This window comes from Narcine bancroftii, chromosome 4, assembly GCF_036971445.1.
Source record: "Narcine bancroftii isolate sNarBan1 chromosome 4, sNarBan1.hap1, whole genome shotgun sequence".
Classification (NCBI taxonomy): Eukaryota; Metazoa; Chordata; class Chondrichthyes; order Torpediniformes; family Narcinidae; genus Narcine; species Narcine bancroftii.
In genome coordinates this window covers 119,286,745-119,310,971 of record NC_091472.1, presented here as the reverse complement: position 1 = coordinate 119,310,971, position 24,227 = coordinate 119,286,745, and the positions used below count along the sequence as shown (strand labels likewise).

The window sequence follows — 24,227 nt, the reverse complement described above, 5'->3', positions numbered from 1 at the left end:
ACAATGCTACATGATCTTTGCATTATTTGAACCTCTCACTTTGATGGGCGTCATCTCTGCTAGACAGCGTCTAACAAAATGGAATCTTCTTGTAGCAGAGGCCTGTTCCATCAAAGTTCTTTTTCTTTGGCATAGCCAGAGAGTTTTTAGTTCTGCTGGGGGTATTCATTGGCGGTAGCATTGTCGGCTGAGCGAATTTCTCCAGACACTAACACTTGAGAAATCCCGCCACGGCGATTAAACCAGAATAGCCATCCATTGCTAGCTTTGAACTATGAGGTTTCTCTGTTGATCAGTTGGTCAAATTTCTTGGCTTGAGCTTTGAGAATAGGCCTGGAAATTGGAAGGCCTTCTGAGCATGCTTGAAGGAACCATTTGTACAGGGAATCATCGAGGCTGACATCTTTGGCAGTCTTCATGTGTTTGGCCTTTAGTCCCACCCCTTCCTCAACTTTCCAAAGCGATGCATGTAACTTATCTTCCTGAGATTTCCAGCCACGAAGTGTTGATTCAGGTTCGCCGAGGTAGCGTGCAACTTGGGTTTGATTTTTATTCTTGATCACATCAAGTGCAAGAACCTTATCTTTCACTGAAAAATATTTTTGTCTTTTAACGGTGCATTCCATTTTGATCTGAAAACAATTTCAATTCCGGAAAAAGGTAAAAAAAAAAAAAGGTTGGCTGGCTGATCGCATTATACGTTAAACCAGGGATCCAGTAGTGGATTCGCAAATCCAAATGGAGAGGGGAGATGTGGTTGTCCGACAAGGGATAAAGGACAACTCAGGAGGTGAAGGGGAGATTGGGGTAAATAAGATAGAAATAGGAGAATAAGGAAAATGTTGGATGTTGTAGGAATGTTGTCTTATAAAGAGTTGAAAATAAGAAAACAGAAATGGAAAAGGAGGAAAGGTAATGATGGAAAAACGGAAAGAGAAGATAAACAAAATATAAAAGGGCTACGCTGAACTATATGACTTTAAATATTAATGGAATACATAACCAAATTAAAAGGAAGAAACTACTAAATTTAAATGAATAAATGTATTCCATTGGAAAAAATAACATATAGGTTAAGAAATAATATTGAAATATTCGAACAAGTATAGGAGCCTTACATTAAATACAATAGCGAAAACCTACCGGGGACAAACATTACCTAAGTTGATGGAAGGAGAAGGAAAGAAAAGAATGGACTCAGTAGAATTTCTGGTGTAATTTTGTTGAATGACAACATTGTCTGACTGGCTTAATGCAACCTAGATTGTATACCTAAAATGGATGAGAGGGGGGGGGGGGTGGGGGGTGGGTTGGGAGGAAAGGGGTGGGGGGGGGGGAAGAAAAAGTCACTGTATATGTGTGAAAAAGAAATAGTGTACAACATGGCTAATGTGATTTATGGTGTGAAAAATAAAAAATTTAAAAAAAAAACCAAAAAAAAAACCAGGGATCTAGTGTTTATTCTGTTTGAGTGAACTTGTGCATGAATGTCCATTGTAAGGACCCAAATAAGCATCTTTTGCTTTACAACAATGCATACAAATTAAAAAGGCTATTGAAATTAACCACTGATGACTGGAGTTAAGACTCAGGGCTTTTTCTTTTGGACTTAAGCAAGAAAATCTGCAGATGCTGGGGTTGAGTAGAATAAACAAAAGTGTACAAGAACTCAGCACCTACAGACTTCATATCTATTCCCTTTAATTGTAAAAGGATAGTGGCTGGTGCCACAGGTATACAAAAAGGCAAGCAGCGTGTTGGTCTTCATTGCTCAACGGATCGAATTTCAGAGCAGAGAAAAGCTCTGCTGCAACTGTACAGGGTACTGGTGAGGCCACACCTTGAGTACTGCATGTATTCTGATCTCTCTATGTTAGGGAAGGTATACTATCTTTGGAGTCGGTGCAGAGGAGGTTCATCTGGTAGATTCCAGAGAGGAGGGGGTTGGCCTAAGAGGAGAGTTTGAGTCATCTGGGACTATACTTGCTGGAATTGAGGAGAATGAGAGGGAATCTCATTTAAATATATAACTATGCAAGGGATAGATAAAATAGAGACAACAATATTGTTTCCACCAATAAGTGAGACTAGAACTAGGGAACATAGCCTTAAGAAGGAGGGAAGTAGATTAGGATGGAGAGTAGAAGAACTGCTTTCCCCAGTCAGTAGTGAATCTGTGGAATTCTCTGTCAAGGCTGTCTCATTGTACATAGACAAAACACACATTTTTGCATAGTAGGGGAATTAAGGGTAATGGAGAAAAAGGAGCGAGGTGGAGCTGTCCATGGCCAGACCAGCCATAATCTTATTGAATGGCGGAGCAGGAACAACAGGCTGACCCCTTTCCCTATTTCTTATGTTCTTCTTGGTGCCTCACTTAGGTATGGCACAGTTGGCAAAGCATGGACTCGTGGGCCAAAATGGCCTGTATGTCTAAATTAATTTTTTTTAAAAATTAATATTGGATATCAGTTGGGAAAGTGGAGAAGGAGAACCACATCAGGTATAAACATCCTCAGCAGGCCTAAACAATACTTGCAAATTTATGTCAACCATGTGCATGGGAAAATACAAGTTAAGACATAGTCAGGTGAGCAGGATGTTCAGAATCTGTAATGTCCCAGGAAGTAAGTGAGGTGACTGCTTCATTGGCTCTGCAAGAGAACATGCCACACCACTTGCAACTTTCCTTATTCTTCAGTAAAGTTTTTATTTCATTAACATCAACATTAAGTACAGTATCTAAACTAGAACCATATTAGTCTGGAGTCAGAGCAATTGAGGAGTAAACTCTGGTTGACGTGGTAAAGGGACATTGGACATGAGCCGGGGGAGTGGGTGAGAAGAGGTCTCAGCCAACTTGGCATCACTGCAAAATAAACAGAATAGTGGGTTTTGTTGACTCATTTGGTGTCACTTGGAATCCTTTAAACCAAAATACTAATATCAAAACAAGTTAACTGAATAAATTTAAATTTAGACATACAGCATGGTAACAGGCTGTTTTAGCCCACGAGTCTATGCCACCGAATTTATACCCCATTAACCTACACCCCTGGTACATTTTGAACAGTGGGAGGAAACCGGAGCCCCCGGAGAAAACCGACAGAGGCGTAGGGAGAACGTGAAAAACAACTTCATTGGCAAGTTTGCCCATATTATGGGCACAACACTTGGAAAATCAGATTATTTAAATTATGGCTGTTAACAGTGAATTCTCAATATTCTTTGTTAAAAAGCATTGAGCAATGAGCATTGCAGCAAGCAAATTCCCGAAAATATTTTGTTGAACTCATCCAATAGGAACCTCAGCACTTCTGAGTTTCAGTGGCTTCTCTGACTGTGCCCTGGCCACTGACTAAATGAGGACATGACTTGCAACTGGAATTGTAAAGAATAAGTGTGCAATTACAAAGCCACTAAACTGAGATTGATAATAGTTGTGACTGGGAACATAGATAGTTGTGGACAGAGTACACGAAGTGCTGCAATCCCCAGCACTTGATCCAACTCAGGTCTTAAAAAAACCCAGCCTGCTGGAGGAAATCAGTGGGTTGAGCAGCATCACTGGGAAATGATGGGATAAAAATAACAATGTTCAGGCCCAAAAACACGGGCGGCACGGTTAGCGTAGCAGTTAGTGCATGGCTGTTACAGCGCCAGCAATCGGGACCAGCGGTTCGAATCCTGAGCTGTCTATAAGGAGTTTGTATATTCTCCCGTGTCTACGTGGGGTTTCTCCAGGGACTCCAGTTTCCAGTTTCTTTCCACCATCCAAAATGTACTGGGGTTGAAGGTCAATTGGGTGGCATAGGCTCGTGGACCAAAAGGGCATGCTACTGTGCTGTATGTCTAAATCTAACACACTGGGATCAAATGCAATACACAAATGTGCTGGAGAAACTCAGCAGGCCACGTAGCATCTATGGGACGGAAGGCATACCTTGACAAAAGGCACAGGCCCAAAACATTGGGTTACCCTTAATTTCCCATAGATTGTTTTCAGTTCCATATTCTAGTAATTTTTGTTTCTCATGTTCCATCAGTTCTTCAATATGATCCAAGACAGAAGAGCTTCCTCAGGATATATCGAAACTGCTTAAAATTAGATCAACATATGGCACCAAGGAAGCTTACAGTGACTCCTTCTTGGCTGCATGGTTCACTACCAGCCTTGGCAAGACATCAGGAAGACAATTGCCATCACTCCATGTTGTATAGGCTATAACTACAGGGTGCTTGAGTGACAGGCAACTGATGGACTTGCTGTTACATCATCCAACAAAACAGGGGCAAAGTCTTAGAGATGATGCCAGGGACTGATCGGCCGTGAAACAAGAGGGGAAAAGCAGAGAAATTATTGGACTACCTTTCATGAGTTGTCTGATGGGCACTGCCAATGAAGATGGGATTAAACAGCACAACAACAGCCAATGTAAGGAATGTGCTGTAGCCACACGGTTGACCAAAGATTAAATCTAAAGATTTAATCTAAAGAAAATTACCCTCCAAAAGCCAGGAACAGGAGTCAGACCAAGTTTTAAAAGACTTTATTTTTGCTCCAGAATTTTCAGTTCCTTAAAATCCTGAATGTAGGAGGTCATCTTATCGCATAAAAAGTGTGTTAAAAAAACAGTACGTTTCTGAAGCATGCTGTAATTTGGCTAGAAATGGAATGCTTCCCAGTAATATTTTTAGGCACTGATGCAACGAGACAGAATGTTTTTGTGGTTATTTGAAGGTGCCGAAAGAATAGCCAAAATGTCACAAAAACACCAGTGTACTTTTCAGCTTGAAATTTCATGGATGAAGGATTGTCCTGATTGGTTATTTCAAATTGTAAAATGCCCTGTCGTACAAGGTTTAATAAAAGCTACAAAACTTTAGAATATAATTAGGCTGTGCAGCACTTTGAGAACATTCACTAAGAAAACAAGTGCTCTGATTCAGACTTTTATCCTGCAAATCAGTGGTCTTTCATGTCCAAACACGTGATACATTTCATACAATTATTCCTTTTTAAGTGCGTGTGTGCAAGGCAGGCCTTGCACCCTGGGGGAACGCAAACAACGACAAACAGATAACTTCTGATTTAAAGTTGGAGCAAGGGAAGACAAGACCATACGACTTGGGAGCAGTATTAGGCCACTCAGCCCTTCAAGTCTTCTCCACTGTTCAAATCCTGGCCGATGAACCCACAAAAACATTGCTTCCCATCGCAGCCATGGATTCATTACTTGCCCCTGGATAAAAAGAACTAGCCTAAAATCTTAGTGAACAGATTTTTCTGACGTGAGAAACACAAAATTAAAATTGATGATTTATATAAAATAACAAGCTTCTTGAAAGATTTAACTATTTGCAATTTCTGAATGAAGTGACAAAACAAGGAAACAACTCCAGTGCAAAATTGTCACTGATTTTGAAACCAAGATTTACAATTTTACTCCAATGTGATTGGAAGCTATCACGTGACAAGACTACAAATCAGGTGATTGCAACCCAAAGACACCTACCATGCATGCACTTAGACCCAGGAGTCAACGGGCTGTGGTTTAGTGTCATGAGCATCCACAAGATTCACTGAGGCCCTATTAATCCTGTTAATGTTTCTCTTATTTGTATCATTCTGTGGCAACAGGGAAAGGGTTAATTGCAAGAGAGCTGGCCTTAAACAGGTATAGATAAAGGCATGTTAGCTTAAAAAGAAAGCAATAAAGTATACTCAACAGTTCAAAGATCAAGACCACATAAAAATTTCTAATGTGAAATTTGTATGAAAATTTAGTTAGATACAAGACTAACATTCAACAATAACTGCAAACTTCTTAATATATTTAAAATGTAAATGAGATGGAATCAAAAATACAAACACATGCATTAAAAATTGAAGGTTCAAATCCATGAAGGTCTTTACTTAAAATAATGCAAATTTTTTGTGCTACCACAAAACTTTTAACAATTACAAATAATTTATAAAGCACTATATTCTGGAAAATTTATTACATTTTTCCTCAATGTTTATGGATCAATTTTTCAGAGACCCTTAATAAAAATGAAAGTTTGGGATAACTTAACATTTTATATAACCGTGGATTAAAAACTATAATGTTTGTGCAGAACATTTTGTTTCGTAAATCATTCCACCCAAAAAGTCATGTCTGATTGTAATTAGACCAGCTGCATCATTAAGTGGAAAAAAAATAAGGTTGCATTGTGTGTGATTATTCTCAAGAAAGCCCTAACCAATACCTCTCATGAAAGGTGTAACCATCATTTTAGCCATAAAATGACATTGATCTGTTAGAGTCACACTACTTTTTAACAAAACTCACATATTTGGTTTACTAATAGTGTCTTAACTTTTAGAAAGTGATAGTTTGTTGAACAAACATTTTATCCTGTTCTCAAAGCTGATCAAATTCAAATGTGACATTAGTAAATCAGGGATGGTTATGTGGGATGCTGGTGCCATTTTGACAGATCAAAAAGCTAAACTAGTGACGCAAAATGCATCACTCCTCTCAAAGCTTTACAAAATTCTTTGAAACTTAAAGGTATTTTAAAAATATATTTTTATGTGGCCGTGACATTTCTGGAGCAATATGAGAACACAGTTCATGCAAAATTTATGTACACACTTACACAACCTTCTGATTGAGGAAACATTAAACGTTCATGCAAATAGCCAGCAAATCAAACACAGAAAGAGTTGATACGAGAGCAAGAAAACAGATAAAGCAGAGGTTACTACCAAGAAAAAAACAGAAATCTTTATTCCCATCAAAATTGCTGACTGTATCAGCATTTATAAATATCACAAACAATATCCATCACCATCAAAACATGCCACAAAGACAATCATCTCACTGCAAAGTCTGTCCCAACAGGGCAACTGAAAATGGCCTCCATAAACAACAAGATATGTGTAGAAACAGCAGGATTTTCAGCTTATTGCTTGTGAAGTATAATCAACTGTTATGTAGCCTACCCGCAATGGCTGACGCTCAAAAGCATCCCCAGAAATATCCGTTGTCTTATATTTGCGTTCCTTCTCCCTTTGATCCAAAGTGGAGTAAGTATCTATGGTGGAAAATATATAGTTCAAACAAAAAGTCAATCACCTTGTGCACGATAACCATTAAGCACTTTGCATTTTCAGGCAAGACAAGGAAGCCAGGCAAATTCATGAACAGTTAATGCTGAGCACTCATGCACATACCAAAAATATAACAAGATAACACAGTCCAAAATCAAAATGAAAGATGGCAGACTATTTTTCTGATTGGATAAATTAAAAAAGGATATTGTAAAATGTTGAATGAAAATTTAGCAATACTGAGCAATAGTCAACCATCCGAGATGTTAACCCTGCCTCTTTCTGCTGTCTATCGTGCAAAGCATTTCCCAGAACCCACATATTTTCAGATTTCCAGAACCTACAATATTTTGTATATGCAGTTTTGCTCATTGCAGTATTGGATTCTCACACCCAGAGGCTGCAGATGAATTGCTTTAAAATGTTCCTGAAGCTATTTCAAGCACTGCAATGACATTTGAAAACAGACCACACACTTAAAATTAAAATAAGTATGGCATAATTAGGGTGTTTCAACCCATTGCTAAGCACTCTACCTAAAATCAAAGCAACATAATTATTAATCTGGAGCCAAACAAAAATATGAAACCTCTGAGATAAATAAAATGCATTCTGTACGATTGTTTCTTCTTACTTGAACAAAAGCAAAAGGAATTCTTAAGAGCAAGAGGAATTTAAAAAAAAAGAGCAAGAGGAATTCATATTTACCTGGACCAAACTGTTCCATGGGCATCATTTCACCAGACCATTTGTTACCTAAAAATAGAACTGACCATGAGGTTCCAAGTATGCAAAATTTGAATCCACTTGAAGTCAGTAAACTTCAAACAATGCCAAAACATTGAGGATTTAAAGAGCATTTTTGAAGTTCTTTGACTCCCAACATTTCAAGGATCTCCACTTCCAAGTTCAAATATATTACTCCCTTTTTAGAAAGGGAGTAATATATTTCATTAAAAATGAGTTTTGGGAGGAGTCACGTGATGGAGTAGTGACCGGACGGTGAACTCCAGCCCTCTCCAGAAAAGTCGGGAAAAACAAAGGAAAACACAAAGGCACAGAAATAAAAGTTACAGAAAAGTGAGTATAAAGGTGGAAAGAAGATGGCGACAAAAAAAGAAAAATCGAAAGCAACGGTAAGAAGAGAGGAAGAGAAGACAAAGGAGGAAAAAGGTGAAGGCCTTACCTGTCCGAAGAGGCCCGCTGCGGAGAGAGAAACCCGCTCCCTCAGGTCGGTAAATAATGGACTACAAAAATGGCTCGCAGAGCCGAGTAAAAGTGCGCAACCGCGCATGCGCGATGCGAATGAAAAAAAAACACACCGACGGGAGGGGGGACCAGCTGGGGAGTCGATCTCCACAGCCGGCAACGACAGCTGCAGAACACCTGCAGCAAGAAGAGACCACAGAAGACAATAGAAACAAGAAAGAAGAGGAGGAAAGGGCACCAAAGAAACAACAGATGGCCAACCCAGAGGAAGAGGAAGAGTACAGGGAAATAGAAGAAAAGAAAGGCAAGGTAAAGGATATACTTGCTCTTATTAAAGGATACATGGAGTCATTTAAAGAATGGCAAACACAGGAATTTAAGGATTTAAGAAAAAGAATAAACAACACAGAAGAGAAAATAAATAAAATGGAGATGACCTTAACAGAAATGGGAAAGAAAATGGACAAGATGGAAGAGCGGGCAGTAGCAGCAGAAATGGAGGTAGAAGACTTAAAAAAGAAATTGGAGGAATCTAATAAAAAAACTAGAGACACAAGAACTACTAGCTCAAAAAATAGATACAATGGAAAACCATAACAGAAGAAATAACATAAAGATAGTGGGCCTTAAGGAAGATGAAGAAGGCAAGAATATGAGGGAGTTTATAAAAGAGTGGATCCCTAAGACCCTAGGATGTCCAGAACTACAGCAAGAAATGGAAATAGAAAGGGCACAGAGAGTATTGGCCTCTAAACCACAACCACAACAAAAACCAAGATCTATTGTAGTAAAATTCCTAAGATATACTACAAGAGAAAAGGTACTGGAGAAGACAATGGAAAAAGTAAGAGAGGGCAACAAACCACTGGAGTATAAAGGGCAAAAAATCTTCATTTATCCAGATATAAGTTTTGAACTCGTAAAGAAGAGAAAAGAGTTCAATACAGCAAAGGCGATTTTATGGAAGAAAGGGTATAAATTTATACTAAAGCATCCATATTGAAAATATTCATTCCAGGACAACAAAACAGACTATTCTCGGATCCAGAAGAAGCACGAAAATTTGCAGAACAATTACAAAAATAGACTGAGGGAGGAAGACGGGTAATGAGAGTTAAAATGATCACGATGGATATGTATGTGGGTAAAGACAAAAATAGACTGAGGGATGAAGACGGGTAATGAGAGTAAAAATGATCACGATTGATATGTATGCGGGTAAAGAGGTATAAGAGTGAATAGAGACAATGTGCATACGTGAATGTATCTGTACTTAGAGGAAAATATAGATAGTATAGACAAGAATTAATAAGGGAAGGTAATGGAATAGAGAGAATAAGGAGGGAATTAAAAGAGTGACCTTTGTGACATATGAAAAGTGAAATCTTTTCTGGGGGGGTGGGGTGGGGGGAAATAGCGGTCACTGCAAAATCAGTTGACGCTTGCGAGTGGATTCGCAAATCCAAATGGAGAGGGGAGATGTGGTTGTCCGACAAGGGATAAAGGACAACTCAGGAGGGGAAGGGGAGATTGGGGATAAAGAAGATAGAAATAGGAGAATAAGGAAAATGTTGGATGTTGTAGGAATGTTGTCTTATAAAGAGTTGAAAATAAGAAAACAGAAATGGAAAAGGAGGAAAGGTAATGATGGAAAAACAGAAAGAGAAGATAAACAAAATATAAAAGGGCTACGCTGAACTATATGACTTTAAATATTAATGGAATACATAACCAAATTAAAAGGAAGAAACTACTAAACTTAAATGAATAAATGTATTCCATTAGAAAAAATAACATATAGGTTAAGAAATAATATTGAAATATTCGAACAAGTATAGGAGCCTTACATTAAATACAATAGCGAAAACCTACCGGGGACAAACATTACCTAAGTTGATGGAAGGAGAAGGAAAGAAAAGAATGGACTCAGTAGAATTTCTGGTGTATTTTTGTTGAATGACAACATTGTCTGACTGGCTTAATGCAACCTAGATTGTATACCTAAAATGGATGAGAGGGGGGGGTGGGGGGGGGGGGGGGTGGCTTGGGAGGAGGGGGGGGGGGGAGAAAAACTCACTGTATATGTGTGAAAAAGAAATAGTGTATATCATGGCTAATGTGATTTATGGTGTGAATAATTAAAAAAAAAAGAGTTTTGGAAATAACATTACAGACACAATTTCATACATTATTTCTATCAATAGTTCAAGATACTACAAGTAACTCTTGATGCAGTTTTATATATTTTTTCATTAATTTTTTCTCTGTGTTTACTTGGGTACAAATGAATTACAATGTAATTTTCAATTTTTTATATATGCTTACATATTAAACTCAAGAAAAATATTTTTTAAAAAGGGAAGTGACATTAATAACAGAGTATTAAAAATGATTTTCTTGACTGTTCCCTGCCAGTTTGCCCCAGAACTGCAGGCAAAATACTGCATCTTGAACCACATCCAAATCTAAAAGGCTGCTAAGTTTGTGCTTCATTATGCATAGTTAATCCCTGATTTTCCTTCATTGATTCACTCCAACTCTGTTTTCATCTCATCACTCTCGCACTAGAATCTGAATTTATTGTAAAGAACATGCCACGAAATTTGTCGTTTCGTGGTAGTATCACAGTGTAAACATTTTTATAAACCACCTTACAAATAAAAATAGTGCAAGAAAATGGGCAGAGAGGAAAATGCTGTCCTTGTGCTGCTGAGCAACACCAGCCACGCCTACGCCCACATGACCTCAGCCTCTCAATTGGGGCCAGCATTAAAAACATGCCTGTACCCTCTGCACTCATTTCGGAATCTGTTTCCTGGTGTCAATTTGCTATCAACAGTAATGCAAAACATTTTCATCTGCTCCCGAAAAAAATTGTCCCGAGTCCAAAAACTTCCCCGCTTCTTCTGGTTAGCTGAATGCACTTAAAAGCTGCAAATGTGCCTAAATAAGCACAATGCTCGCTAGAAAAATATGATACGAATGCAGAGAAACTCTTTACAGCTAGAATTGTCTAATCATTACTTTTGATTGTAGTTCACTTCAGGCAATATTTATGCTCTTTTCAGACAAAACATCTTTCATAGGACCACAAAATTATTAATAGACAAATGGTAATGAACATTCATAAGAATACAAACTGGCCACTCACCTCTTTTGCTCATCAAGAGTTCAGGCTTTTATCTAAATACCCGCCTTGTCTCATATCCCTCAAAAAAATACTGTTACCATAAAAATCTGAGGTTAAAAATTGAACTACTATCAATTCCTTAAATTGAAGAATTCTAAACTTCCACCATCCTTCACTTGTCAAAGTCCTGTCAATTAACTTTGGGATAGTTTCACAAAACCTCTGGGGTCTCATCACAATGGCTAGATCAAGGTCCCGGATGCATGCCATTTCAACTCCCCTTTCCACTTCCACACCACCCTGTTCATCCTTGGCCGTCACCACTGTCAAAGTGATGCCCATTGTAAACTAGAACCTGGGTAGCCCCCCGGGACCCAGGTGCAATCATTGGGGCAAAGGTGCTGGAAGCACCTTTTAAGCTGTAGGGGGATCAACCCACTAAATCCTGCCCCTGCAACGATGACCACACTTCTGCAAGTATCTGAGACCAATTCCGTGCACTTTGGGAAAATTACACTGCTTTTCTTTGAGAAGCCATTCCATTTGCAGTTTATGACAAAATTGATTTTGATGGCTGAAATTTTTTTTAACCATCAATTCTACAACCCCAACTTTCCTCCAATTCCTTGAAACCCAGTTGCATGAATAAATGCCTTGCATTTAAGAAATACCATTTTCCCAAACTTCAAGGCAATGCTAGGCCAATGACAAAAATCAGTCAAGAAAACAAAGACTGAAAAGAATGAGACTCCAATGCTAACCATCAACACTCACCGTCTTTCTGGTTCCCTTCAATTAATGGCAAGGTGCTGTCATCATAACTGCTCAATTTGCCACCAGTTTTAGATCCTTTTGGAAGTGTAGTTGCATTTGGCTACATATTGTAAAAAACAGGAGAGATTTAAGAATTTAATTCCTTAGACATGAAGCGCTTTAATAAAAACTTTTACTTATGGTTTCATACATGCCAAGCGTGCTCGAATATCTTAACCAAAAGTGCAAGTCTAAACATTGGGTGCGAGCACTTGAATTGAGGGCAGAATATTGCAGTCAAATCAAAGTCTACCCCTTCAGAAAAAGAGTATTTGAAGTCATACTACCACGGGTGATTTCAGACTAGGAATTCAAGATTTCTATGATCTTCACAGCTGATGAACATATCGACACCACCAACTGAAATATTGCAAATTTCTGAATTGTTCGAAGTTATTGGAGCACATTGCATCTGGCACAAAACCAGAACTTTCTGAATGATTTTTTGAGTTCTCGTTCTATGGTCAAGAGCTGCAATGTGCACCTTAAATTATCAAAATTTAAAAAAAACTGCAGGGGGTGGAAATCCAAAAAAAAAAAGCAGAAAATGCTGAAACACACAGGTCAGGTAGGAAGAAACAGTTATGTTTCAAGTCAAAGACTCTTGGATGGACGCTGGCTGTTATCAGCATTTTGATTGCAAGTGTTTGTCTTTCTGAAGGAAGATCAGACATGGCCTTGAACATTGCATGAAACTAGTCCCAGTAATTTGCCTGTGCCCTAAGTTGCTGGCAGTAGATCTTTCATTCAGATTTAAATCATATTCAAGCAAATGCTTCTGCTTTGGTGAAAGAACAATGAGTTTAAATGTTAATTGTTTTGGCATCCCCAAGTGCTTCCAGATTTGATGGACATTTCCAGAATGTCCCCATTTCACATCTACTCAACTTGTGCTTCAGAGCGCAACTTGATTTTCTTATTCAGAGGAGACGAACCAAAAAAGGCACTTAATTTCTGAAGAGGTGGGATAAGTGTGGGAATTGTAGATCTCGTAACAAATAATGTAGTACAAACAGCTCATTAAACTGAAAAATTGCAGTACTATCTAGACTTGAAGGGCCTGGTGAATGTGCACGTGATGCACTAATGGTAAAATTCCACAGTTTGTACTAATTTGCTGCCATCGCTTTCATTAAAACAGCTCACCTTGCAACTGTGTTACATTCCAGCCAACTAATCCCCAAAGCAGCATTAAAAACATCGAAGAATAATCCAACATTTACATGATTCATACCTGAAAGTGGGACTTGTTCCAACCATCTTTATGCAAAGGATTTCGCAGCTCCTTGTAACTCCATACAGTTTGCAAGACATGGGCTGCAGCCTTCATCTCCCTGACTGACTGGCTACAATATTGAAGCCAAATGAATAAACAGGTTAAGCACAAGTAAAACAACATTCAAATTCAGGTATGACAGCCTTAAAACAGAAATTATAGAGCATTTGTTTTACACATATAAGGGGGAAAATATCTACATGACAATCAATGTTTTCTGAAAGATGTGTTTTCAAAATGGATACAAAAGAAAAAATGGGCTTAAAGGGTGCTGGAAAAAATGCACACAAAGGGACAAATACTGAACAGGCAAGCAAGCTTCAAACTAGGAAGACCAATTTGGCTTTAAACCATATTGGAGGAGAAAAAATAGCTTTTTTATGAAAAATCAGCAAATTTAAAAGCAATATTTATTGAACATGTATGAAAACATGCAGCCATTTTTAATCAGGCTTAAGGAACAGACAATTTTCCTCCTTTGATGGACTCTGCTTTTCAGGATTGGTTTAGATTAGGTATTAAATGTTTTTATAATTTATTTTTTGATAATAATTTTGCTACATTTGAGAAACTTTCTACCAAATTTAATTTACCAAATTCTCATTTTTTTAAAGATATTTTCACATTAGGACTTTTCCCCATTCTCAACTATCAAACCTTTCCCAGGCTTCTATTATGAATTTGATGGAACAATTTACAATCTTCATCCATCTCAGAAAAGGTTATGAAGCTTTGTTGAAATCAAGGCAAAATTAAAAAGACATAGGAGCAGGACCTCCATATTTCAATTTCTTAAGATTCTTAAAACAGAATTCCATTTTTAGGTTGTTTAATACATCATCTCTATGTGCCCGTCAATTACTACTACAATTTAAAGTGTGCATAAAGCTTGTATGTCAAAAGTTAAATGAGCTTGTATTTATGCTAATATTAGCTCTCTTTGTGACAGATGTAAGTATGAGGAAAGGTTCTCTACTGATGAAGTTGGTGAAATAGCTCATCAAGAGGTTCTTCCAATCCAAAAGAAATTGCCTGATGCTGTCTATTCCAAGTAAATGAGCTCACCTTGATTTGTTGATTGCCACAAGCTTTTCAATGCCCTGGGCTTGAATCAGGGATCTGGCATTTGATGAACTATCAGTCACAATCTCATGGATAGTGTTGAGTATTGCTACAATCGTGTCTTCTTCAAGGTTCTTGGCAGGTCTTTGTTGGCCACCTGTTAGATTGCTAACCAAATCATGCATGGCGTAATTACCTGCAGGAAAAAAAACCTCACAATAAATATATTAACAAAGAATATTTTTCTCTCAAAAATGACAAGGGAGCAGGAAGTGAAAGGGTCATAAAGTCAGACCTTCAGCCAACCTTGTCCATTATGCCTTTATCTCCACTCATCTCACATTAATCTCATGTTATTCTCCCCACCTTCCAATCAACTCTCAACAGGGTCTTATCACTTACCAATATTGCCAGCAGCATTTCCACTAGGATAAAACTCTTGCAGGCACAGGGAGAACATCAAAACATCACCCAAGGGCGGAACAGAGGTGGGGTTCTGATGCTGTGAGGAACATAGGAAGTAGGAACAGGAGTAGGCCAAAAATGGCCCATCGAGCCTGCTCCGCCATTCAATAAGATCATGGCTGATCTAATTTATGACCTAACTCCACCTACCTGCCTTCTCCCCATATCCCCTAATTCCTCTATCATGTAAAAGGAGATAGAGGTGAGCCACCGTGCTAGCCATGTAAAGGGAGATACATTTACCAAAAGAGGTGAGCCACCGTGCTAGCCATGTAAAGGGAGATACATCTACCAAAAGAGGTGAGCCACTGTGCTACCCATATTTTTGAGCTACCAGCAATCAAAAATAAGGTTATAAATGCATTCCTCTGTATTTCTCAGAATGATGCAGCACAGGAACAGACCCTTTGCAATTCCATCTTCTGACACAAGGTTCACAGCCCTATATTCCCTGCCCGCTCATGAGCATGTTGAAATGCATTTTGAATGTTGCAATTTTATCTGCTGCCACGACTTCCCTGCAACAAAGTTCAGATACTATGACAACGCCAGCAACCCAGATTTGAATCTGGCGCTGTAAGGAGCTAGTATGTTCTTCTCAGATCTGCGTGGGTTTTTTTGGGTGTTCTGGTTTCCTCCCACCTTTCAAAATGTACAGGGGTTGAAAAAAAAACATGTTGACATTAGAAAGGGTTCAGATAAGATTTATGAGAATGATACCAGCAATGAAAGGGTTAGTTTATGAGGAATGATTGACAGGTTTTGGACTGTACTTGGAGTACAGAAGTATGATGGGGGACCTCATTAAGGCATTTTGAATGCTAGAGGCCTGGAGACGGTAGGTCTGACAAGGTTGTTTCCCATGATAGGGGAATCTAGGACAAGAGAACATAATTTCAGGATAAACAAGGATGTGGAGAAATTTCTTTAGTCAGAGGGTTGTGAGTCTTTGGAACTTGTTGCCACAGGTAGCTATGGAAGAGAGGTCGTTGACAGGAATTTGATTAGTCAGGGCATCAAGGGTTATGGGGAGGAAGCCAGCGAGTTGGGCTAAGTAGGTGGATGGATGAGCTCATGATTAGACTTCTGCTTCTATATTTTGTGAAGATTATACTTTATGATGGAAGGGTGGTTAGCGCAGTGCCTCTCAATCTTTTTCTTTCCACCCTCATACCACCTTAAGCAATCCCTTACTAATCACAGAGCACCTGCAGCAGAGGGAATACTCAAAGTGGTATGTGAGTGGAAAGAAAAAGGTTGAGAACCACTGGGTTAGCACAATGCTGCTACAGTGCATGGGCTTGAATCCAGCATTGTTTGTAAGGAGTTTGCATGTTCTCCCTGTGTCTGTATGGGTTTCCTCCAGGTGCTTTGGTTTCCTTCCATCGCTCAAAATGTACTGAAAGTTGTTGGTTTATTTGGGTGTAATTAGGCCCCATGGGCTTGTGGGCCAAAATGGGCTGTTACTGTACTGTTTGTCTAAATTAATTTATTTTAAAATATTCACTGTACATCTGAAATAAAACTAGCATTTTTAATACTGCTTATATTAGCCACATATTAAATAAAAAAAGACTCAAGTCATGAAGAACGTTCAGAAAGGAAGAAAATTATTTGCATTCAGTCCGAGATGGGAGTCAAGGTCTGGACTTGAAACTAAATATCTGACAAATCTAACTAAGTTTCACAGGCAAATCAAAGATCTCCTGTGTTCTTCTCCCTTTTATGCACTATGTTGTTAAGAGAACATAATTGTGATGTCTTACCGACAAAGTAAACTGAAATATTGTAATAAGTTTCAATTTGAAATTCGTTTCACTTCAAAAGAAAGCAATAACAGGTGGGCCTTCAAGGTGAATTCAGTCAAAAGTCATATCCCAAACATCACCTTTTAACATACAATGCTTTTGAATTGCAATCCTAGAAACCTGTAAATTATTTTTATATATATTGATTTTGCTTTGCTATGTGTACATATCATTTGTGTGCAAGGTGCAGTGTGTGTCTGTATGGGTGCACCATGGTTTGGAGATGCACGGTTTTGTTGTGTTGTATATGTATATCTACAATTAGATGACAAGAAAGTTGAACTTGCAAGAGAGCTGAGCAGATGTTCATGCTTGCTCTGAAAGGTGTGAAAGATCCTCATGAAGTTTTAATACAAGATTAAATCCAGCAACTGTAATCCTCCCCCAACATCCTTTCACACAGATAGTCAATGTCTTGAAATCCATTGTTATTTTGTCCCTTTGTGAAGAAATTGGAGAAGGAGGGGAAGAATATTTTTGTCACTGCTTAACTGGGCAGTGAGAAAATACAGACAACCTTCCACTTACTGACAAGAAAAAAAAACAACCCTGCAGCAAACTACCCATCAATTCACCCTCAGCTAGTTCTTTATGGTCTCTTCTTGGCTCATTGCCTCTTTTAATTGCAAGAGTAACACAGTAAGTGCTAAGGACCTCTAAAGCCATTGATCAAATCATGTTATCATCAGATGAGACTGACTTTTCTTGGAACAGGCTGACACAGATCATGGCAGTTTTCCTTCACCGGGACCTTCATTGCTTCTATAATACATCTAATCAATAAACCAAATGAAAATCGGCAAACTATATTAGAAAGACTAAGCCAGTTCAAGCAACAGGATAGAGTTGAGGATAGCTTTCAATTACGTTCCCTCTGAATTTCAATGAGTGCTAAATAAAAATGCATTAAAGCTATCTTTATAGCATTGATAAAACAGCTGTTATAATACAGGGATGTCCCAGTCCTAGTCTTGAAAGACAGTAGGGACTACTGAGGCAAGGTTATAAATATAATATATTGGGAAAGATCAGTGGAGTGGGGAAGGATGCAATGAAAATAGATTTGGAACCAAGCAAGTGGAATAATATTAAAGGATCAATCAGAAGGTCACCCAACAGTGGAAAATTATGCAAATTAGGAAAAAATGGAAGAAAAACATTGAATGGGGGATTTAAATTCACTCCAATATAAACTGAACAAAATACCAAGTTAAAGGGGAGAAGGAAACAGGGTTCTTCGAATACATGTGCGACTCATTCCAGAAAAGTAGAAAGTAGAGCACTTATCAGAAATATGTCAGGGAACATCCAGACAACAATGACCAATATAACTAATGATAATAGAAATACAAACATGATGTGTATTAATGAGTACCAACAATTTGGGTCTCTCTTCGCTTGTGAACAGGAAGGGATGAGAATGCCATTTTCAGTTGTTGAAAAGAACATGATGAGAGACCAGTGATATAATATTGTCATTAAGAAATCCAGCAGAAAACCTAGAAAAAATACCTTCATCCAAAGCACATGAATCTCTGTCTCACAAGGAGTAGTTGTAGCACAAATGTACATTTAAAGACCTACACGTGAGGGGAATGAACAGAGAATGATTTGACTGAGGAAAGATGGAAGAAGCTTTGTGTAGAACACGAAAATGGACAAAATGGCACATCCAACAATTCAAGATAAAATAAAATTTACAAACTCCCTGACATTTATCTTTGGCATCATACCAATGAGATCTTTGTTCCTCCCGTCCACAGAAAGATTCCGCAGTGCTATCGCCACAGCTCGTACAACCTTATCTGAATCAGATCTCAGCAACTCCACCAAGATTGGGAGGCCTTTCTCTTTCCGCACAGTTGATCGAATGTAATTGGACCACTACAATTACAAGAAAATAAAACTTTCAATCATCCTCACTGGAGAAACAAATACCATATGGCAGTGAAATTCAGTGATGGCCTGTCATTCAGGTAAAGTTCCATTCAAGTTTCAGAAGTCAAGACCACAAAAGGAATTGTGAAATACTTTGCTTTTACATGCAAAATTTGCATATTGATTGGAATTTGAAAATCAAATTATGAATTACCTGAATGAAAAAAATCTACCAATATCCTGCCATTGTTTTGTTGATCGAGCAGCTAATTTCAGCTGTTTGATAACTTACATTTGTGACATGAAGTTGAAAAGAAAAGACAAAATCCCATCGTTTTAAAAAAAAAAGTGACCATTTATTATCAATTCTCAAAAACAAGTTGACATTAAAATTTGGGAGAAAATTAAGAGTATTTAAAAAAAACACGAGAAACATCAAAGATGACCTTTGTAGTTCCACACTCGCATTCATTTGCATGGCTCAAGTATTTCTTCCCTCTCTCCCAGACATTGTAATAATGCACCATTTTCTCATCTTCCAAAACCAACTTCTATAAACTGCAACTACCTTTTCCACCCATTAAGTTCAGATGAGTGACACTGCACTGCAGCAAAAAGTCACCCAGGCGAAAATGCACGCTGCAGCTAAGCAGTAAAACACATTTGAATGTTGCCTTTAGTTTAAGAGTCAAACATTCTTTAAAAAAAAAATCAAAGTACTTCCATTAACATATATGTGATACAATGTCGCTGAAGTTCTAAAAAGTGGAAGGGATCACATCGAACTAGCAAAGGCCCACATAAACTCCTAAGTAAAAATTCACAAGTCCACAGTCTCAGAGATCGCTTGGTCGACAATATGTCTGCTCTTGAAGAATGTAACTAACCCAAGGGAATTAATACTCATCTCAACCTTCTGGGATCAATACCATTTAATGCATTAGCCATTAACCACATACGTATTGAGAATCCAGCCTTAATTCATGGTTCTCTGACGAGGTCCCCATTATTGCAAAGTATATCTCAACAAATTTTCAGTTTGAGTGTGCATTTTCTGGGAAGGCTTAAAGCAGGATATGGAAGTACTTTTCACATTGATCAATTCACTTCTTTGTTTACTAGTTTGTGTTTGCAATGTAATTGGTTTTTTTTATTTGTGATTTGTGACATTGTGGGACATAGTGGCAGTGGTATTGTCCAAGGGGTCACAGAATAAGAGCTGAGAACAAATGTTTCTACCTATCTTCGAGTGAACCATGGGAATTCTCCAGCTGAGAGATGTGACGGTCAGTTGCTGAGTAAAAGCAGTCCCTGACTTACGACCGTAATGGGGACCGAAGAACTGGTCAATTCTCAGGTCTTTAAGTAAACTTTTTAATAAATTCTTTTTTCATCATAGATTTAATCTTAACAACTTAAAGCTTCCTGAATATATTGATCAACTTTAGCAGATCTTTCCACATTCTGGTCCATGCTTACCGTGCTAGTTAGCATTCTGGGGTCCCTGAGCTGGGCATAGCCATTTTGATTCTTGTGCACTTGCATGAGTCTTTGGTTGGCGCATGCACAAGCCTTTGGTGGGTTCGCGTATTGGAGTTTAGTTGGTGCATGTGAGACAGTTAAGCGCCCTGAGGATATTGAATTCTTGCCCTTAACTCTAGCGCATGTCCCAACTGAACTCCAATACACAAACCCACTGCGCATGCATCAACCGAAGACTCGTGTATGTGCACAGGAATTAAGATGGCCGCGCCCAGCCTACGGACTCCAGGACAGCAACTAACAAAGATGCACATTTTGGCTCTTACATCCCCTGTATCTCTGTTATAGTTTGTGAAATACAATATAAACTTTGTATACTTTATATGTATAAATACATATTTATTTTAAATTCGGTTGTATGTGCAGATGGATGCAAATTGCATAGGTCACAAGTTGGGGAGCACCTGTACATTCAGTGGAGGCTTTCAAATGATAAGGAAATTGTGGGATATGATTAAAGTGGCACTCGGGTAAAAGATCAACCATAACCTTGCACAAAGGACCAAATGACCTCCTCCTGCTTTTATTTCTTGTTTTCACACTTTGCTGAAGAATTTGTGTGGGTTTTCCACTCGATAGTTTTAAGTGCAGAAAAAATGTCTCTTCAACCAAGTCAACAATTTTCATTACACAGCAATGCACGTCATTTAAAAAGATGATCAAACTAGGTGATAGTGCAATGCGTTTGGCCATTGGTGTGGTGGATTTAAAGTTGGAGCAAACAATTTTTAGTGTGTCAGTATCTGGTTACACTCACCGTCCACTGCCCAGCACTGAGGTTTTGCAGAGCACCTGCTGCGGCCTCCAACGTGTTGTAATTTCGACTTTCCGTCAGCAAAGACAGGTATAGTCGCACCACCTCGGGCTGGTACAGCAGCTCATAGCCTGGGAAGATACAAGTGACATTTAATCCATATGCAAATAACTGGACTCAATGTCAGCATTGCTGCAAAACACAAGAGGGCACAAAATTACAAAGGCTTACAAATGTAGAGCAAATATGATTGGCGAGTATTAAATGCTATGCAGGAATAAGGCATAATAACATAATCAGAAGAGACTTAATCTACAGTTGAGTGGAAGTAAAGCACAATGACAAAATATTCATGCAAATTCTCAAGGAGATTCTGATTGAATTCCTCAGCTAAATATAGTAAATCACAATGACACTTGCTCAAAATAAAAACACATGATAAAATAGGAGCATTCGTGTCATGGGAAATTTGTTGAAATGTAGGGGAAGCTAAATAAAAGGATGGAACACAGCAGTGATCTATTTTTCAAATTTATTGTCTGAGTACATACATGACATACACTGCAATTTGCTTATCGTCACGATAAGACTCTTACTAAAAAGGCAGCCAACAGTGAGTGGCATCATCAGGCTCTTCATCTATTGTATTCAAACACAACTTTATTTAAATGGCTTCTACTAGCAAAGCACAACCAAGACATTCCGCTGGATGAATATTTGCCCCCATCCTCAAAGATTTGTGTTACCTCAGGAAACATTTATTTTTACAATTTTAAACTTTAAAATATTTTTTCTTTATTCTTATATATTTCAAGATATTTATTTCCTTGATATTTTTGCCGGTTGCTTGAATTCCGGATAATGAGTATTTTATTGTATGAAGTTTTTATCTTTGATAATTCAAATAACTTCACACTTAAGGTTAAGGAATACAGTTTACCAAACACTTTAGGTCCTACATGGAAATACTAATCCTCTTGGATTATTGCTTTTGGAGATCTTTGCTTTCACAGTACATTCATGCACACAATAGACAAAGAGACCCTTGGAGAATTCTGCAGAAAGTAACTCTTGATGTCCCTCTCTGTTGTTTGAAGACATGGTATCAAACACCCTCTCAGACTTTTCAGCAAAATACTGGAACGTCTGGATTTTATGCTGCAATAAAGAACTTAATCTGTGGAAAAATTAGTTATTCAAGGTTCATTTTATTGTCATGTAATAATACATTAAGAATGTAATATGCATGACAGACAAACTTTTGCCAGCCACAGGAAAAGTTGCCATTAATATTGCCCAGCACCCCTTACAGTATGAGAAAGAGATGGAAAAGAGACCCTTCAGAGTTGCCGAGTGTCCGTGGATTCACCTCCAGTGCTCCTGCAGCCCCACAGATTCCTGTTGAGTTCATCGGCAACCTGAGCTTCAGATCCAATCCTCTCCTCTCCTCCAATACGATCAGGCCTTCAGCATCCGAGGCCCTTCAGGAGACCCTCCTGTCCTCTCGAATCCCAGCTCCAATACCTGGTTTCCATGAGCTAATGCCTAGTAGCTGCAGCTCCTGTGGGTCCCCTGAACGCATCACCCCAAGACTGTGTGAGTGCTTCAGCCACTGAGTCCTTTGGTGATCTGCTGCCGTAGTCACAGTCCTGCAGGGTCCTTCAGCTGCTGATCTCCTCGTTGGTCCATTGCCATGTTCACCATCTTTTAGAGTCAACTCCCATGCTTCTTCTCAACTAGGGTGTTTCTGTTTTGAGTGCCTTGCGCCAGTCCGCTGCACTCCTGGAGTTTGCATCTTCCCATGTTATCGTAGGCAAAGACCTCGTAGTTGCAGAATTTTACTTAGAAACACCATTGACTCCTTTTATTGCCTGTTTAAAGCCTATATGAAGCCTCCAGCATGAGAACTAGGTAGTTGAAACCTTCAGAGCAGTTGCTGTGTCTCTGTTCTTTGTTCTCCACGGTCTGCACCAGTTATTTTTGTTTTTACTAAGCGATATATAAAATAAATACTCATTCAGTGTGAAGTTGACTATCGTCAATATTTAAATATTTGTGAGGAAATACATTGCGTTCATCAGATTAGCATCAAATTTGCTCCTAAAATTTTGTACAAGAGAATGTGGATTTAAATTCAAGGAAGTGGACAAAAAACACCCCATTAAAGAATCGGTTGAAGTTGTATCGTCCATGGAATGAGCTGTGAAAGTTCTCCAACTTCCTCCAAAAAGCACTGCATCATAATGTACAGCTTCTTCAATATCCACCTTACATTTCTTGTTCATGGAGCCTTTACTATCTTCCCCAAAGCTCAGACGATGGCCCTGAGAAGGACCACTCTGTTGGTCAGTCTTAACCATTCCTAATCCATTTTTTGGCTCTATCCCCCTTAGGACTCTGCACAAAAATTATGGGTCTCCTTCCTTATGAGGCAGTCAAGATTAGTTGATTTCTTCTTGCTTCTCTCCAATAAACTACATAAAAAAAAACAAATTTTTTTTTTAACGATTTCAGTCCATCCTCCCTCCTTAAATGCGCTGTGGGCCTCAAAGGATAGGGGTGGGGGGTGCTGTGTGGCCCCTATTGAGAATGTCTGGTCTAGGGTATATGATGTAACCTGCAACCCTGATAGAATAAACCTTCAAGGTCATGTTGGGATCTTACCCTCCAAGCTCCAAGACTTGAGACACATCCAAGTAAGGCACTCTATGTGTATGTGCCAATCTGTGGTTCTTTGAGTGGGTCGGTTAGAGCCATACTATTACAGAACTTGTAACTCAGGTTTGAATTTTCTGCCATCTGTAAGGAGTTTGTACATTCCTCCCATGTTAACTTGAGTTTCCTTAACCTTCTAAACACATAGGCAGTAAATTAATTAATTGGTCACTTGAATGTATATGAGCAACTTGGGCTAGATGGGCCTGTTACCATGCTGTATCTCTATATTATCTTGGGAATAATACTCAGATTAAAAGCAATGCTCTGGCAAGAGCAGGGCAGCAAGCCACAGCATAGGGTTCATTTCAGATCAACAATTTGTTGCTTTCCCATCAGCCAATATTACTTGCATTAATGAAGTTAATTGTCATCTAACTAGCACAAACGTATGAGATTCAGATTGCTAAAGAATAAACAAACAAGCATTCCTGTTACATTTTTCTCCAAGATGCTGCAGAGACAATAAAGTCGTG

At 38.6% G+C, this 24,227-nt stretch overlaps 1 protein-coding gene across 11 annotated transcripts in view; it reads right to left on the bottom strand.

Moving 5' to 3' along the window:
- arvcfb (ARVCF delta catenin family member b) overlaps positions 1–24,227 on the bottom strand; it is a 312,666-nt gene that overhangs the window by 5,105 nt on the left and 283,334 nt on the right. For 10 of the 11 annotated variants that reach the window (XM_069932580.1, XM_069932585.1, XM_069932587.1 and 7 more), the window contains 8 exons: positions 21,040–21,167; positions 18,596–18,746; positions 14,593–14,785; positions 13,486–13,597; positions 12,213–12,312; positions 7,808–7,855; positions 6,992–7,083; positions 5,517–5,629 (listed from right to left, as the gene is read on the bottom strand). In XM_069932580.1, the coding sequence (XP_069788681.1) occupies positions 5,528–5,629; positions 6,992–7,083; positions 7,808–7,855; positions 12,213–12,312; positions 13,486–13,597; positions 14,593–14,785; positions 18,596–18,746; positions 21,040–21,167 (926 nt within the window). In that variant the 3' untranslated portion in view covers positions 5,517–5,527. The remainder of the gene's footprint in view (positions 1–5,516; positions 5,630–6,991; positions 7,084–7,807; positions 7,856–12,212; positions 12,313–13,485; positions 13,598–14,592; positions 14,786–18,595; positions 18,747–21,039; positions 21,168–24,227) is intronic. The other variant, XM_069932586.1, reaches the window with a different exon arrangement.